At 35.9% G+C, this 18333-nt stretch overlaps 1 protein-coding gene across 1 annotated transcript in view; it reads left to right on the top strand.

Annotated features, from left to right (window-relative positions):
* Nucleotides 1-18333, top strand: part of PNPT1 (polyribonucleotide nucleotidyltransferase 1) — a 45032-nt gene that overhangs the window by 21159 nt on the left and 5540 nt on the right. Inside the window, exons 14-26 of the mRNA XM_055328037.1 lie at nucleotides 3284-3354; nucleotides 5103-5139; nucleotides 7219-7285; nucleotides 7368-7457; nucleotides 8436-8489; nucleotides 12076-12182; nucleotides 12830-12901; nucleotides 13003-13066; nucleotides 14381-14464; nucleotides 14775-14858; nucleotides 15942-16048; nucleotides 16127-16182; nucleotides 17043-17121. Coding sequence (XP_055184012.1) covers nucleotides 3284-3354; nucleotides 5103-5139; nucleotides 7219-7285; nucleotides 7368-7457; nucleotides 8436-8489; nucleotides 12076-12182; nucleotides 12830-12901; nucleotides 13003-13066; nucleotides 14381-14464; nucleotides 14775-14858; nucleotides 15942-16048; nucleotides 16127-16182; nucleotides 17043-17121 — 972 coding nt within the window. The remainder of the gene's footprint in view (nucleotides 1-3283; nucleotides 3355-5102; nucleotides 5140-7218; nucleotides 7286-7367; nucleotides 7458-8435; nucleotides 8490-12075; nucleotides 12183-12829; nucleotides 12902-13002; nucleotides 13067-14380; nucleotides 14465-14774; nucleotides 14859-15941; nucleotides 16049-16126; nucleotides 16183-17042; nucleotides 17122-18333) is intronic.

The following is an 18333-nucleotide window of genomic DNA, read 5'->3' as shown; positions in this document are numbered from 1 at the left end:
AGTGTCTCTTTATATAATAGCCAGTCAGTGTGGCTCCAGGACACCCTCCAGCACACTCTTGTCACATAGATAGTGTCCTTGAACTTGAGCAGTATGGTGGCCCTGGTTCAGGTTTGCTGTTTTGTGAATTATCTGGTTATATCCTTTCTTCTTCCTATTTTTAAGCGATTTATGTGTTTCAAATATTAATCCTTTTCAGTAACCAGAATTTGAATATATTATCTTCCTCCTTATTGTAAGCCTTTTAACTTTGCTTGTGGTAACCTACTCTTCGTCTAGAATGAACCTGAAATCTTTAGTTTTGAAATAGTTAATCCTTCCCTTTTTTATTTTGTGATTTTGTTTTGTCTTATTTAAGAAATCTTTCCTTTTCCCAAAGTCACAAAATTATGCACCTAGTTTTTCTATTAACTTTCTAGTTGTAGCTATCAAATTTAAACCATTAGTCTGTTTTGGAGTTTACTCTTACATATGGTGCGAGGTGGAAACTTCCAGAGTGAGCCAATTTTACAACACATTCACTAATAATTCATTTTTCCTGTTGACTTATAATGTTGATTTATGATATTCAGTTTATAAATACATTTTTAAATGATATTCTCTTCCTTGTTCTGTGAATTTCTTGGGCCAGTATCACACTGTTTTAGCTATTATGGTTTGGGTGGTATGTATTAATATATGAGAAGCAAATCTTCCCTATTTATTCTCCCCTTCCCCTCAAAATTGTCTTAGCTATTCTGGTACATTTGTTCCTTCATTTGAATTTTAGTATTATATTAAGTTTTGGGGGAAAAAAATCTTTCTTGAGTTTAGATTGCTGTTGCACTGAATTTATAAATTAGTTTGAGAGAGAAATTATATTTTTACAATTTAATTACATACAATCTTTTCAGTAAATAGTCTCACTCTTGATTCAGGTTTTCTTTTATGCTTTTTAATAAATTTTAAACATAACTCCATTAAGATATCCTGCATACTTCTGTTAGCTATTCTGACAGTCTCAGCCTTTTAAGAGTGTTTAGTCCATTAATGTTCTATTTAATTACTAATGTGATTGTATTTAGCATTTTATTATTTATTTTTGTTTGCCCCATGAAAGACACACAGAGAGAGAGGCAGGGACACAGGCAGAGGGAGAAGCAGGCTCCGTGCAGGAGGCCCAACATGGGACTACATCCCGGGTCTCCAGGATCACACCCTGGGCTGAAGGTGGCACTAAACTGCTGAGCCACTGGGGCTGCACGTTTTTTTATTTTTTCTATTTTGCCTTCTTTTTGGATTAACCAAATATTTTTTTTAATTCAATTGTAATATGTCTATTTTTTAGCTATACCTTTGCATTATTTTTTTAGTGGTTAGTATAGAGAATACAGTATATATCTCCTTAACTTTTCATTTTAGAGTTAATTCTGTACTACTTCACACATTATGCTCTAGTTGTTTTAGAAGTTACATCTACATAGGATAAACTCCACAAGGCAATGTTAAAACTTGTATATTAAACAATTACTCATTTTCAGAAATTAAGAGGGAAAATATAGTCTTCTTTATTGACCTATGTTATTTAAAATTTCTTTTTTCTTTTTTTGTATTTATAACTTCCGATACTTTGTATTTCTTCCTGAAGATCCACGTTTCCATATAGCATTTTTCCCTTTTCATCTGACAAGACTCTTTTTTACTATTGTCCTGTGGACCTTCTGACAACAAATTCTTGTATTTCATTTACCTAAAGATGTCTTTATTTTGCTGTTATATACAAAGAATGTTTTTTGCAAGATTTAGATTCTGGCTGATGCTTTTTTCTTTTAGCACTGTTAAAAAAATGTTCTTCTGTTGTTTTTCCCCCCCGTAATAAAAGGTCAGGATGCATTCAAATCCTTGTTCTCTGTATACTATTTATTGTCTTCATCTGGGTGCTTTCCAGATTTTCTTGGTTTTCAACAATATAACTGAAAAGTGTAGTTTTCTTTGTGTTTATCATGCTAAGGGTTTTCTGAGCTTAAACCTGTAAATTTGTGCCTTTTGTCAAACTAGGGATTTCAGCCATAATTTTTTTTTCACATTTATTTATTTATTCATGAGAGACATAGGCAGAGGTAGAAGCAGGCTCCTTACAGGAAGCCCAGTGTGGGACTCGATCCCAGATCCTGGGATCATGCTCTGAGCCGAAGGCAGATGCTTAACCACTGAGCCCACCCAGGTGTCCCATAATTTGAAATCCCAAGATTTCAGCCATAATTTCTTCAAATATTTTTTCTACCTTATTCTCTCTTAATCTTTCCTTATGGGATTTTAAGTATATATGTTAGCCTTTTTGAAATTGTCCCCACAGGTCCCTGAGGATATGTCCTCCCTACCCTATACCCTTCTTTGTTCTCTAGATTTGGCGATTTCTATTAATCCATCTCCATGTCCATGGATTCTTGGCATCTTCTTTCCATCATAAGAAAATGTGTCTTTCAGTTTTAGAAGTTCCATTTGTTTTTCTTTATGTCGTTGAGTATAATTATAAGAGCTACGGAAAATCCTTGTCTGTTAATCCAATATCTGAATTAGCTCGGGGCATTGTCCTCATTATCTTTTCTCTTAAGAATGGTTACCATTTCCTATTTTTCTGTAGGTTGTATCCTGGATGTTGTGAATGATGCATTTTAGAGTTTATACTATGTCCTTCCAAAGAAGATTGGATTTTTTTTAAGTAGGCAGTTTTATTGCCTGGACCTTTACTTATTTTCTTTAAATTTTATTTTATTTAAATTCAATGACTTAACACGTAGTGTATTATTAGTTTCAGAGGTAGAGTTCAGTAATTCATCAGTCGGATGTAACACCTAGTGCTCATTACATTATATGCCCTCCTTTATGCTCATCACCTAGTAAACAGCAACCCTGTTTGTTCCCTATAGTTAAAAGTCTCTTACGGTTTGTCTCCCTCTGGTTTCGTCTTACTTTATTTTACCCTCCCTGGCTGGACCTTTATTGAGGCTTCCTTTATAGTCAAGTTTTACAAATATACCTTCCTCTTCCTGTCCTCTCCCAGCACTTCTAGTACAGTGCTTTACATACATAGTCTGTGATGTTAGACCTTTGGATTATTGAGATTTACACATAACTTTCATATTTATAGAATGAATGTTTATTAAGTAGCATGGCAAGCTTTGGTATAGAATTTACTTATCACATTTCTTTAATAGCTAATGGGGTTCTTGAAATATTTTTAGTTTTCCTCTTCATTGTTAGTAAACTAAAGCCTGAGATTTTTTTTTTCTTCTAATTTTAGGTGTTTTGTACTGTTACATTTGATTCATTAGAATCCAGTATAAAGTCTGACCGAATTATAACAGCCATAAAGTAAGTTATGTTTTTTAGTAAGTTATAAAGTATGTTGGTATGTCCTAAAACATGTTTGATATGTTTTAAAGTAAGTTATGAAGTTTCGGGATCCCTGGGTGGCGCAGCGGTTTAGTGCCTGCCTTTGGCCCAGGGCGCGATCCTGGAGACCCGGGATCGAGTCAGTCCCACGTCGGGCTTCCGGTGCATGGAGCCTGCTTCTCCCTCTGCCTGTGTCTCTGTCTCTGTCTCTCTCTCTCTCTGTGTGTGTGTGTGTGTGACTATCATAAAAAATAAATAAATAAATAAAGTTATGAAGTTCCAATATACAATTGAAGCTCATGTACTATATTATTTTTAAACATATTATCTCTGTATTTTTGTTTATATTATAATGATTTTTAAGGTATGTTTAACATGGGTATATTCAGTTTAGTCTCTGTCTCTAGAACCATTCCTCAGGACAGATATGGATAGGTTGTTCTATAATAAATGAGAGCAAATAAATACACAAGAGTCGCAGTTGCTGAAAAGAATCTGGAGGCTGTTAATAAGTTAAAAAAAAAAAAAAGCCTTACCTAATCCAAGCCACACTGGAATTTGTATTCAGAAATACTTGGTTCTCCTCCTCTGTTCCTAGAAAGCCAGCAGTAAAATCTTACTGATCGATTGCAGATGATGAGAATCTATGTTACAGTCCTCACCAGCACCACTGCATCAGAATCCTGGTACTCACAGCCACAGTTCTTTTCTTTGCTCAGTGCCTAATAGGGTTGCTTCCGTTTCCCTTGGTAAGGGTCTCAGAAGACCACAAGTCTCAGCCTCCCTCTTCCTACTGCCTCACTAATGAGGATAACCCCCAGCATCTTCAGGATAGCGCCACTAATTGTTTTTCACATATCTGATAAAATTGACAATGCAACTGTGTGTATAAGGCAAGATTATTAATGTAATCATAATTCTTTTGGAGGGAGCTCTTACACTTTCTCTTTTAAATTCCCATCTGAGCCCAAACTTGGTTGCCCTCCCTTTGCTCACTTTGACTCCTTTCTCTTCAAAGAGGCAATACAGTTTCATAAGAAAGAGCACTGAGGTTGGCCAGAGCACCTCTTTATGTTCTAGTCTTAGGTCTGTAACCTATGTAAACAAAAGGGCACATGCCAGTCATGCTGGCCTTTGGTTTCTTCATCTTGTAAAATACAGGTGCCGGGCTAATGATCTGTATCCTCTCTAGCCCCCCAAATCTGTTATTCCTATAGTCTTCAGGAATCAGGGTTTTCGATTTCTCTTCCCAAGACTGTGGTTTATGGTTATGCAGATTTGGCCCTAACCTAGGATTTTTCAATCCTCTGCACAGAGAACTGCCTTTTGTAATTACACCCACCCAAAGGGGACACTAATTGTGCTAAGACCCTGTATATACCTCATTTAAATATAAATCTGGTTTCCTGCTTCCAGGAATTGTGTTTCCTCTCATACTTATTTTCTCCATTGTTCTGGGTATAATCATAACATTTTTCATTTCAAACTCTGAAAAAAATCTTCCCTGTTTGATCTCCTGGTTGCTTTCCCCTATATCACTTAAGTTACCGATCTTCACTTCACATATTGACTGGGAGAAAGATCCTAATTCTGAGATTTAACTAATGTGTTTATAATTTAAGATTCAGTAGTTACTGATGCTTAAAAGTAAATGTCTACAGTCTTAGTATACAAATAGAATACTTGTATCTATATGATGTTTTTAATTTTATGCTTTTTGTTCGTAGTGGAATAAAAGATAAAAATTTCATGCTGCACTATGAGGTAAGGTGAATTTTATCCCCAATATTTTATTATGAAAAATTTTCAGGCTATAGCAAATCCGAAAGAACTTAAGAACTATATACCCACTCACTACCTAGGTTCTACTATTAACATTTTATTATGCTGGTCTTATATATCTGTTAAAGTAGATTTGGGCATTGTTCTTTTATTGCATGCAGAAGAGAATTTAGAGATAAGTTACAGTTTTTAATCAATAACTTGATGTTCTGAATCATACATAAAAGTACACAGTTTTATTTTAGTCAAAAAAGTTGTCCCATTCACGTGTCAACAAAAGTGAGGCTTTTCAAATACTTCAAATGACAAATCACCTCCTCCCTTTAGTTCTTAAATGTTCATGTTTTTACTCATTTGGATTGACTTGATTTATAGCTAAATCCTAAGGGACTAGATATGACATAAACACTTTAATTTTAGTATTTGGAGCTTATATGCTGGGAGACTAGTTGTAAAAGTAGCAAGTCACTTCACTTTTGAGTGACCATTGGTGGCTGTCCTGAATGCCAACATCTCAGTTTTGTTGAACCTGCTATACTTGAGAACATCTCATGTAGACAGTAATTACTAGAGAATATCCAGAAACCTGGAGATTTTCACAGGTTTTGAGTCCCTTATATCCTGTTGTGGATATAATCAGATGCTACAGAAGGCAGAGAGCATATACTTTGTCCTGAGCTGCATAGCACATGGCAGTCTTTAAAAAGGGCAGCTGTGAAAAATGCAGCTCTAGCTTATTACGGAACAGAAATGAAGGAGGGGTAGTAAAAGGATATGGGCTGTATTGCTTTATCATTTCATTTTTTAAAAACATTTTATTGTAAAGTACAACACATATACTGAAATGATATAAAACAAAGGATGGCATAATGACTTTTTATAAGGCAGAGACTCTTGATAACCACCACCCAAATTAGAATAGAAATGTTCCTAGTCATCCCTGAAGCTCCTCCATGCTTTTCATCCTAGCCTCAACACTCTACTTTCCCTGAAAGTAAATACTATCTTAAATTTTATAGTAATTAACTGCCTTGCTTTTCTAGTATACATTCCTAGACACTAAGTCTTACCCATTTTTTAAAAATTTGACATTTCTGTAAATCTTTTAATCTATAGGTTTCACCTCCAATATGTTTTCTTTTCAATCTGTCTGTTAAACTCCCAGAGCCATTTGACTGTAGAGTTCCCTGCAATCTGGATGTTGCTGATTACACACTCATGATGGAATCCAACAAGTTTCTGTCTTTATAACTCCTGAAAATTGACTGCTAGATCCAGAGGCTTGATCAGAATTCATGTACCATTACTCCTTTTAAAAAATATTTTGTTGGGAGATCATTGGGTGGCTCAGCGGTTTAGTGCCTGCCTTCAGCCCAGGGTGTCATCCTGGAGTGCCGGGATCAAGTCTCACATCAGGAACGAGTCCCACATCAGGCTCCCTGCATGGAGCCTGCTTCTCTCTCTGCCTATGTCTGTCTGTCTGTCTGTCTGTCTGTATCTCTCTCTCTCTCTCTGTGTCTCTCATGAATAAATAAATAAAATCTTTAAAATAAATAATTTTGTTAAAGAAACTGGACTTCTAAATTTTATGGGGCATTTCCCAATATTTTAAATGATTGCAAATAATCATATTCCTTTGAGACACTATATTGGTCAAATAAAATAGTTTGCAACCTCTGACTAAAACCCTTACTGGAAAAGATCTGTTTCCTCAATGCACATTTCTTTTTATTTTTTATTTTTGCACATTTCTTTTTAAATCTGTATATATTTTTCTTGTAAAAATACAGTCTTTTATCATCATTAATAATTTAAACACTATAGAAATATTATGTTATAGATCCCCATAACCATTTACTTCCCACTCTGGTTCACATACACACTAGAAATAGCTACTTTTAGTAATTTGGTGTGTATTTCAGATAGCCAGACATTTTCTGTGTATACAAATGAACTTTAAAAAAAGTAGGATTCTATTTTGTAACTTCTTTTATTATTTTGGTACTATATCTTAGATATCTTTCCATGTCAGTTGTTTATGTATCTGTTTTTGTTTTTAAGTTTCCTCCTTATGCCACTAATGAAATTGGCAAAGTCACTGGTGTGAATAGAAGAGAACTTGGACATGGTGAGTATAAATTTATAGACTTACATGGTATTCTTACAAAGACTCAGTACATTTATGTTTATTATTTTCTATTCTAACTTAGGTGCTCTTGCTGAGAAAGCTTTGTATCCTGTTATCCCCAAGGATTTTCCTTTCACCGTAAGAGTAACATCTGAAGTCCTAGAGTCAAATGGTAAAATAAAGTTTTCCTCTAGTCAAGAAGACCAAAATTCCATTATATTCTTAACTTTTTATAACTAATGTTATATTATGCTTATTATCACAGTGCCCAAGTCCATGATATGTGCTAGTTAATCATATATTGTATAAATCTCTGTTCTTAGCTAATGAGGTTTTTTGAGCCCAATATAACAAGTATTTCTCTTCATGTATCTGTTATAACAGATCCAGTTGCGGTTATTTATTTATTTTTAGAAACAAACCATAGAGCAAGGCCAGCTTAGAGAGAGAAAGGGACAAAAGAGAGTGATCCATTAGGCAAGGGACAGCTATCATGTATCACAGACATAAGTAGATAGCATAGGGAGAGAGAGGCTGAGCTAAAAGATCATACTAAGTACTCGAGTACTTAAAATTAAGTACCCTAGTCAAGGCAAGGTATGGCCATTAGAGACAGAAAGCTCACAGAGATCTCAAAGATGTAGCAGACATCGATCAGGTAGTCATAGGTATTGAAAAAGAACAATAAAAAAAACATCTGAATTTAAACTAGAGATTTTCTGTTCTCTACCTGGTATGACTAGGCTGTAACTTAGGGTCCATGAGAGAGCCAGAATCTGTATCTTAAACTGCCTTCTGATTAGGCAACAAAAGAGGCATGGTGGTTTTGCTGGGAGGTTTCTTAGAATCTATAACACTGCTGTCCAGTAGAACTTTATGTGATGATGAAGTTATCTCTGTGCTATGCAGTTAAGGGACTGAATTTATTTCAATTAATTTAAGTTTAGTAGCTACATGTACATAATGAATGTAATGAGTGTCATACTGGACTGTGTAGTCCTGTAGTTTGTGGTTTAGCAGAGCTTGTCTTAATTGCTTTTAAAAAGAAAGAAGGAAAGAATACAAAATATTTATAAGGAAATAATAGTAACAATTTTCTACATTAAAAAAAGTCAGTATATTATTAAAGCAGGTATTTTTGCTTCTATAGGATCATCTTCAATGGCATCTGCATGTGGTGGAAGTTTAGCATTAATGGATGCAGGTAAAAGAATTATGTCTCAAAACTAATGCTTTAACTGTATTTGATTTTTTTTTAAGATTTTTATTTATTTATTCATAGAGACAGAGAGAGAGAGAGAGAGAGAGAGAGGCAGAGACACAGGCAGAGGGAGAAGCAGGCTCCACGCAGGGAGCCCGACGTAGGTCTCGATCCCGGGCCTCCAGGATCATATCCCAGGCTGCAGGCAGCGCTAAATCGCTGCGCCACCGGGGCTGCCCACTGTATTTGATTAATATAAAATACAAGATCTCTTTAAAATTGGATTTTGGTTAGACTTGGAGAAGTCAGATTACAAATTACCAAACCAGTTCAGAACAAGATAGTTAAAAACAAAGTACAGCTTCAACTGTACAGAGTATCTTTTTTTTTTTTTTTTTTTTTGTACAGAGTATCTACTAGAATTCTTATCTGTAGCAAAAAGGCAGAACTATTAACTTGCTTGGTGATCCAGTGAGCTTTCTCACCTTCCAAAAGGTAAAGAGATCTGCAGTTGATTCTAAACCAATGAAGTTTGGATCAGCAAGCAGAAGTATTTAGGACTCATAAAGGAAAGTAACCATGTAATCTTCCAGTCAGTGTATGCAAGCCATGAGAAGAACAATACCACCCATAGAAATGATACATAGAATTTTAGAAAGAAAGAGCATAAGAGGTTCAGGATAATCTCTCGGTTTAAAACACCAAAAGGGAAAAAGAGTCAACATAAGAGGTTCTGAAAATAATTTCTGTATCTCACCAATGATGCTGTCCAAGAAGAAAGAAAAAAAGAACCTAAAGATACTCAAGAGGCTTTGTAAGGAGCTCCCTCTAAATTCACACATTTGTAACACAGAAAACAGGTCATAGGTAAAAGCACCATATGTATGATATGGATGAAGAATTTGATTGAAGATAATTAGCTTTATAGAGACAGCTACATTTTATCTGGTTCTAAAGGTTGATTAGGATCAGGGCCTGTATTTAATGTGAAAGGAACAACATGTGCAAAGCAGTATTGTGTGTTTCTGAAATGTATTTTAAAAAATTAAGTAATGAATTGGGTCCAGACTTTAAAGGTCATTGTTGGGTTGCCTGGGTGGCTCAGCGGTTGAGCACCTGCCTTCGGCCCAGGGTGTAATCCTGGAGTTCTGGGATCAAGTCCCACATCGGACTCCCTGCATGGAGCCTACTTCTTCCTCTGCCTCTCTCTCTGTCTCTCATGAATAAAATAAATAAATAAATAAAGGTCATTGTTATGCTAAGGATTTTGAACTTGAAGGTAGTATTTTGCAACTCAATATTCTATGAACTGGATATTGTTCCTGCTGGATATTGATTATTGTATACCATGAAAAAAAATTCTGTTCTAAATTACATTTGAGCAGGGTTAGGTAGATTTATGTAATGTGAGTTAACACTGATGTGAATTCTCAGTCTTTAGGAACAGGATATGTACTATTTCCCAAACTTTTTTTTTTTTAAGATTTTCATTTATTCATTCATGAGAGACGTAGAGAGAAAGGCAGAGACATAAAGGGAGGCAGGGAGCCCAATTTGGGGCTCATTTCCAGGGGCCCGAGATCACACCCTGAACTGCTGAGCCACTCAGGCATCCCTCTCAAACATTTTTGACCATAGAACATGTATAAAAATTTCTTTGAAAGCAGATAGTGGGGAATTCAGGAGAATATGATGTAGAGGGATGGCTGACTTGAATCCGATTTTTTTTTTTTCTTTTTGGTAGTTTTTCCCAGCTTAGGTGATAGACCTAGAAGGATGAAGTGGGAGGAAATGGAAACTTGGGGGAGAGAATAAAATTGGGGAAACCAGATAGGAAGAATGTTGTCAGAGCAAGAAATAATGTGGACTTGGACCAAAGGAGTAGCAATGGATGTTTCAGTATTTAGGGGAAAGATCAACTTTCTAAAAAAATTTAAGGGATAAACTGTCAGATCTTTGTGACTTTATAAGAAATGAGGAAAGAAGTATTGATTCTGGCATGAGTATCTTAGTTTTACATTCAACCAAGATAAGAAAGGCAAAACGGAAGGGATTTATTGGATGTGATTACATTTTGAATATATGTGCATATATAAGGTGTTTGGGGGACATTTAGCTAGAAATACCAAATAGGCAGATTGGCTATACAAATCTAGGGCTTAGCAAACACAAATAGAAAGATTTTTAGGTCATCAACATTATTGGTTATGGTTAAAAATAATGGTGATAGTGAGATTGCTTAGAGAATATGAAATGAGATCCCCTGCCACACTCCTTTTTAACTGTAAGTTCCAAGTGATAAAAACTTAAATGTTTTGTAAAAAACTGAAACATGGAAGATTCTACCAAAATCTTAAATAGGAAAAAAAAATTTTTTTTCTTTTAAAGATTTTATTTATTTATTCATGAAAGACAGAAAGAGAGAGGCAGGGACATAGGTAGAGAGAGAAGCAGGCTCCATTCAGGAAGCCCCATGTGGGACTCGATCCTGAAACTCCAGGATCACACCCTGAGCCAAAGGCAGATGCTCAACCGCTGAGCCACCCAGGTGTCCCAGAAAAACATTTCTAAGCAAAATCCAGGAACCATGATTGCATATAAGTTAAAATTCTGTCAGGAAAATAAATCACAATAAACAAAGTCAACTGACTAGGAAATAATATATTTCCTTTAATAATCTATATTTATATTTAACAATGATATACTGCCCATATTGAAAGAGCTTTTATAAATCATTAAGAAAAAGACTAACTAAAGAAAAAAGAAAGAAAAGAAAAGAAAAAAGAAAAAGACTAACAACCAAGTAGGAAAATGGTTGAAGGCCATGAACAAGCAATTCACAGATAAAGAAATAGAAGGGGCACCTAGGTGGCTCAGTTGGTTAAGCATCCAACTTGATCGTAGCTTGGGTTGTGAGTCTAAGCCCTGAACTGGACTTCACATTTGGCTTAGACCCTACTTAAACAAATGAACAAATTGTTTACCAACATTAAAAATAGTTTAACCTCATTCATAAAAAATAAAAAATAATAAGCTACCATTTTTACCCTCTACATGAGCAAAGGTCCAAAGATTTGATAGGAATTAACAAAGTAGAACAGCAGGCACCCTCAAATACTGCTGTTAAAAAAATAAAATGCTATATTGTGAAGGCAGTTTGCAGATTTATAATAAATGTAAACCCACACACCCTGACTGAGTAATCTCACTTCTGTCCTGTGGTTTATAAATCCATGCAGGGAGTACTAAGCAGCCATTCAAAAGAATAAGGTGGAACTTTGTTGCATTATGTGTCAATATCTAGGGTATGTCAGTAAGTGAAAAAAAGCAAGGTGCAGAATAGTGGTGCATTCACTATGCTTCCATAAGTAAAGAAAATAAAAGATTACACTTTGACCTGTTTAGAATTGTTTTAAGAGGCTTTTATCACATGCTTAACAAGAAATGAGGTAGTCAGATGACCTTTCCAGCTTAGTTCTGACTGTCAAATTTAAAACACCATCTACTTACATTAAAATAAATATCAGAATGATAAATATGTGTTAGGCTGATGTACACATTACATACAAGCTCTTTTTCTCAATTATAGGAGTTCCAATTTCATCTGCTGTCGCAGGTGTAGCAATAGGATTGGTCACCAAAAACAATCCCGACAAGGGTGAAATAGAAGATTATCGTTTGCTGACAGATATTCTGGCAAGTATATCCATGTCTTCAAATATTCAATGGTGAAGATGATACATATTTTATAAGCATTGTACATATTTTATAAGCATTGTATGCCTAGAATAATAATAGTACTTGGAAATAGAGGTCCTTGTTCTTTCTTTCCTCCTCTGCATATTAATATGCTTTGGATTTTATAGGATATGAGTATAAAATATATGTTACAGTATAAATATCCATAATAGCTCACTTTAGGGTGATTGTAAATGAAATAGCATTTTATCGGGTACCAACATGATCTTAAAGTCAGTTTTTTTTTTTTTTTCTTAAAGATTTTATTTATTCATGAGAGAAACAGAGAGAGAGGGAGAGGCAGGCTCCCTGTGGGGAGCTTGATGCAGGACTCCATTCCAGGACCTGGGGATCACACCCTGAGCCGAAGGCAAATGCTCAACCACTGAGCCACCCAGGGGTCCTCAAGTGACTTTTCTGATGAAACAGTTCTAACTTTATTAAAAAGACTCAAATTAGAAGCAGTAGTAATGTAGAAGATACTTTGTATTTAGTCTTAGAGGCCATGGTTTACTTCTACAGCTGTTTTTAAAAATTCCTGTATAGTGACTGGGTAAATTTTGTTTTTGTTTAAGACTATATCGTAATTTCTTAAATTCCTTCAGGGAATTGAAGATTATAATGGTGACATGGATTTCAAAATAGCTGGCACCAGTAAGGGAATAACTGCACTACAGGTATTTTAAAACCTATTTTGTTTCACTTTTATAATATTTAAATAATGTCATGAATTAATATTTATAAATATATATATATATTTTTTGCTTTTCTACATTAGGCTGATATTAAGTTACCTGGAATACCAATAAAAATTGTAATGGAGGCCATTCAACAAGCCTCAGGTAAGCTAAGCCAGTGTGCCTGATTCTCTTTCCATCATTGTGTTATTTGCTAATGGCAACTATAATTCCCATTAGGCATACTATTAAAAATGGGCTTTTTATGATTTTTAATAATAAAATGTGATCTCTGATCACATTTATTTTCTACACAGTTGACCTTTGAACAATGTGTGTTCAAACTGCACAGGTCCACATTATATGTGGATTTTTTTTTTTAGAGTTGACAGCAAAAACATTTATTTACAACAGCAGAGCATTTATTTACTACTCCCCATCCCACCAGAGCAACTGAAGGCAGATGGCACAGATGTTATGCCCTCTGCACTCTGAGTATCCTGAGAGGCCTGCTGAGACCATCAGCAGCCCCTGGGGGGTGACCATGACTGGGCAGGGCTGTAGTCTGCTGAGAGAGTGGTCCTGTTGAGCATCCACAGAAGTCTGGGCTGAAGTGAAAGCACATGTCCAGAGGGCAGGGACAGCACTGAGTGGGAAGTCCTTGCACTAAGTCCTCTGTGCCTCTGGGGTTAGGGAGGGACCTACTCCACACCATGGCACCTTGACCTTGAGGCCTTCTGGAGACCAGCACAATCACATGTAGCCGTAGGTGACAGTGTATGGCCATGGGCCAGTGGTACATGTTCAGGCAGATGCAGCTGTACTGTGCCTTCATGCAACTCTTGTTGCACACAGGCCACTCAGGGGTTGCCACTGCTGAGCCTAACCCACCAGGCTGTGGAACTCTGCCATCCCAGAGCCAGCCCCATATCCCAGCTAGGCTGGCTAGCATGCCTATGCACAAATATTTTTCAAAAAACATACATAAAAAATATATATATATATACACATAAAGCACTGTAAGTATGTTTACTGTTCCTTATGGTTTTCTTAAGTTTCTTTTTTCTAGTTTACTTTATTGTAAAAATACAGCATATAATAGATCTACAAAATGAGTTACTAAACTGTTTCTTTTTTTTTTTTTTTTAAAGATTTTATTTATTCATGAGAGAGAGAGAGAGAGAGAGAGGCACAGACACAGGCAGTTGGAGAAGCAGGCTCCATGCAGGGAGCCCTACGCGGGACTCGATCCCGGGTCTCCAGGATCACGCCCTGGGCTGAAGGCGGCGCTAAACCGCTGAGCCACCCCGGGCTGCCCGTACTTAACTGTTTCTAGTCAACAGTAGGCTATTAGTAGTTAAGTTTTGGGGGATCAAAAGTTGTACATGAATTTTCAAAGCCGGGGTGGACATCCCTAATCTCTAGTTGTTCAAGGATCAACTATAGTTAGAATTTTTATTATGTTTTTATCTTTCATAGTGGCAAAGAGGGAGATACTACAGATTATGAACAAAACTATTTCAAAACCTCGAGCATCTAGAAAAGAAAATGGACCTGTTGTGGGTAATGTATTAAAATTATTTATTCCATGACAAGGTAAACATTAATATATAAAGATATATAATTAAATTTTCTTTAACTCCATACACAAAACAAAAATATTTTAACTTGTTTCTATAGTTTAAATACTTTAAATTTGGAGAGATATTTTTAGACCTTAGAACTTTCAGAAAGTTAAGTAACTATTTTTCTATTTCCCATGAAGTATTTTTACATGTGTCTAAGCGAAAAAAAAGTTTCTCTGATCAAGATAATGTTTTAAGTTTATATATGTTATTGCATTATTTATAATTTTGTCTGTACTGCATTTCAGAAACTATTCAGGTTCCATTATCAAAACGAGCAAAATTTGTTGGACCGGGTGGATATCATTTAAAAAAGCTCCAGGCTGAAACAGGTAAGAGCTGTATGAAGTTTGGGGATTGTGTTTTATTATTTTTATTTTTATTTTTCTTAGAGTGGGAGGGAGAAGGGAAGAAGAGGAGAGAGAATCTTAAGCAGGCTTCATGCCCAGCCCAGCATGGAGCCCACCTTGAGGGCTCCATCTCAATCCTAAAATCATGATCTGAGTTGAAATCAATAGTCAGGCACTTACCTGACTGAGCCACCCAGGAGCCCCAAGCTTGAGGGTTTTAATGGTAGGCCATCTAGGTTGCCATTTCAGCTCTATTGTGTTGCTCCAAAAATATGTTTGAGAAATTAATAAGAGAAAAGAATGTAACACTGGCATGTCTTTACTGTAGGTTTTTCTGTATGCCTCTTAATAAATCAGCATTCTTAACTATACTCAAAGAAGATGACCTAGAATTAATCAATTTCTTTGCAACATTTTAAAATTGAAGATTTAGAAAAATGTTTATTATTTTTTCACTTTAAAGGATTTTGCTGTCATTTTCTTTTCTGCTGTTTTTCACTTATTTAGACTCTTGTATTTAAAGAGTATGTATAGAAATAGTATGCATTGTTTTTTCTGGAGGCAGTATTTGAGTTACCTAGTACTTACCAGCTTTGAGGTTATTGAAGGAAGATGAGAAGCAGAGTTACCTTACCTAGCTCTTTAGATTGAGAAACCAACATGATTTCATCCCTCATCCATCTGTGCACCACTCTAAAAAGTAACAGAAAGAAGAAAAGGTGAGGAAAAGGTTCTAGTAGAGTTTCTACTCATAATTAAGAAATCAAAACTAAACCTTCCAAAATGAGAACTTATATATGCTTTCTCTTAAACTGTGAGCTCCAAGAGCACAAAGACAATGACTCATTGTTGTTTCCCTAGGACCTAGTGCAATGTCAGATACATAGCAGGTGTGCAGTGTGTATTTGTTGATGAATGAATCTCTTCATTCCCAAAGCAGTGACTAAATATAATACAACCCTGTCTAGCTACTTAACAGGTCAAGCCCCTGCTCTCACATCTACTTCTAAGACTACATTGGAGTGAGCAAGTTAACTTTAATATGTTAAATTATCTTTTTAAAAGGAGTAACTGTTAGTCAGGTGGATGAAGAAACATTTTCTGTATTTGCACCAACACCCAGTGCTATGCACGAAGCAAGAGACTTCATTACTGAACTGTGCAAAGATGATGTAAGTATAGATCTTATAATAGTTACTTTTCCCCACATTTTGTTGTTTATACACTTATGGTTTATTTTGCACTTACAGCAAGAGCAGCAACTAGAATTTGGAGCAGTGTATACCGCCACAATAACTGAAATCAGGTAATATCAACTAAGGCTATGCTGATTTTTTAAAAAATTTTATTTATTTATTCATGAGAGACACAGAGGGAGAGAGAGGATGAGACACAGGCAGAGGGAGAAGCAGGCTCCATGCATGGAGCCCAATGCGGAACTCGATCTCAGACCCCCAGGATCGTGAACTGAGCTGAACGCAGATGCTTAACCACTGAGCCACCCAAGTGCCCCTGGAATAAGGTTTAATATCACAGGTGAAAAACTAAGAAACGGTGGCTTATTTTAGTAGACTAGTGAAAAGAAGGAAGACAAATTTTTTAATGAAATAAGTATGCTATTTTTATTCCAACCCCCTTCCTTAAATCATTGCTTAATAGGTTTATGATTAATCTACACTACTTTAAAATATTTAATGTTGCTTCTCTGTCTCCTCCCAGCACATGCTCTCTTGCTAGCTCTCTCTCAAATAAATAAATAAATAAATAAATAAAATCTTTTTTAAAAGGTGGGGAGGTGCCTGGGTGGCTCATTTGGTTGAGTGACTGCCTTTGGCTCAGGTCGTGACCCCAGAATCCTGGGATCAAGCTCTCTACTCAGCAGAAGAGTCTTCTCCCACTCCCTCCCCTGCTTATGCTCTCCTTCTGTCTTCTCTTTCACTCACTCTCAAATAAATAAATAAAATATTTTTAAAAAATAAATACAGGGTGTGTGTGTGTGTGTGTGTGTGTGTGTGTGTATTCAGTTGAAAAATAAGAATCTCTTTTAGATAATCCTACTTACGATTTTGTGTATGTTTACTTTGCTCTCCAGTGAGTACATAATCAGTTTGATTAGCAGTAGATACACAGATACATATGTTTTAACCAGGCTTATTTCCTTTTCAGAGACACTGGAGTAATGGTTAAACTATATCCAAATATGACTGCAGTACTACTACATAACACACAACTTGATCAACGAAAGGTAAAAAAAAATTGATAATTTTTAAAACTGCCTTAAAATAATCATAGTGAAATTACCTGGGTTGGTAAGGATTGTCCACTTTGTCCACTACTAGCCTAAATACAGAAAACTAAAAATGACAGGGATGTTGCTGACAAAAATGTTTTTATAGTTTAACACATTTATGTTCGTCCTTGTATGATGGAATAGAAACACTCTTGAGTATTACATCTAGAGTTAATGTATAACGGTTACTTTTTAAAAATACCTAGCTCTACCCCTGTCTTTCCAATTTTCTTGGCCAAGCATGGCAAAATAAAACTAAAAATATGAAACTATGCAAGAACACTATGGGGGTAAAGGGATAATAGGAGTGTTTGGTTTACCAAATATTGAAATATAAAGCTATACAGAATAAAACAGTGTATTACTGACCTAGAATTAGACAAGTTATACAACAAAAAATTAGAGACCAGAAATCATCCAGTTATATATATATATGAGAATATAATACATACCAAAGTTGCATTTTCAGTCTGAAGAAATAGATTATTCATCAATACATTGTACTGGAATAGCTGGTTTTCATAAAGCAGGATGCCTACCCTACTTTATTATTTATTTATTTATTTGAAGTTTTTTTATTTATTTATTCATGAGAGACACAGAGAGAGAGAGAGAGAGAGGCAGAAACATAGGCAGAGGGAGAAGCAGGATCCTCCTAAGGAGCCTGATGTGGGACTCAGTCCCTGGACCCTGGGATCACGACCAGAGCCAAAGGCAGATGCTCAAGAACTGAGCCACCCAGGCACTCCCAAGTTTCTTTTCTTTTCTTTTCTTTTCTTTTCTTTCTTTTCTTTTCTTTTCTTTTCTTTCTTTTCTTTCTTTTCTCTTCTCTTCTCTTCTCTTCTCTTCTCTTCTCTTCTCTTCTTTTCCTTTCTTTTTCTTTCTTTTTTCTTTTCTTTATCTATCTATCTATCTATCTATTTTTTATTCTAAAGATTTATTTAGTCAGAGAGAGCGAGAGAGAGGCAGAGACACGGGCAGAGGGAGAAGCAAGGTCCATGCAGGGAGCCCGAAGTGGGACTCGATCCCAGGTCTCCAGGATCACACCCTGGGCTGCAGGCGGCACCAAACCGCTGCACCACCAGGGCTGCCCTCAAGTTTCTATTTATTTTAAAAAGACTTATTTTAGAGAAAGAGAGTGTGAACACAGGAGGGGGGACCGGTGGA

This window comes from Nyctereutes procyonoides, unplaced genomic scaffold (assembly GCF_905146905.1).
Source record: "Nyctereutes procyonoides isolate TBG_1078 unplaced genomic scaffold, NYPRO_anot_genome, whole genome shotgun sequence".
Taxonomy (NCBI): domain Eukaryota; kingdom Metazoa; phylum Chordata; class Mammalia; order Carnivora; family Canidae; genus Nyctereutes; species Nyctereutes procyonoides.
This window is presented reverse-complemented; position numbering and strand designations above follow the sequence as displayed.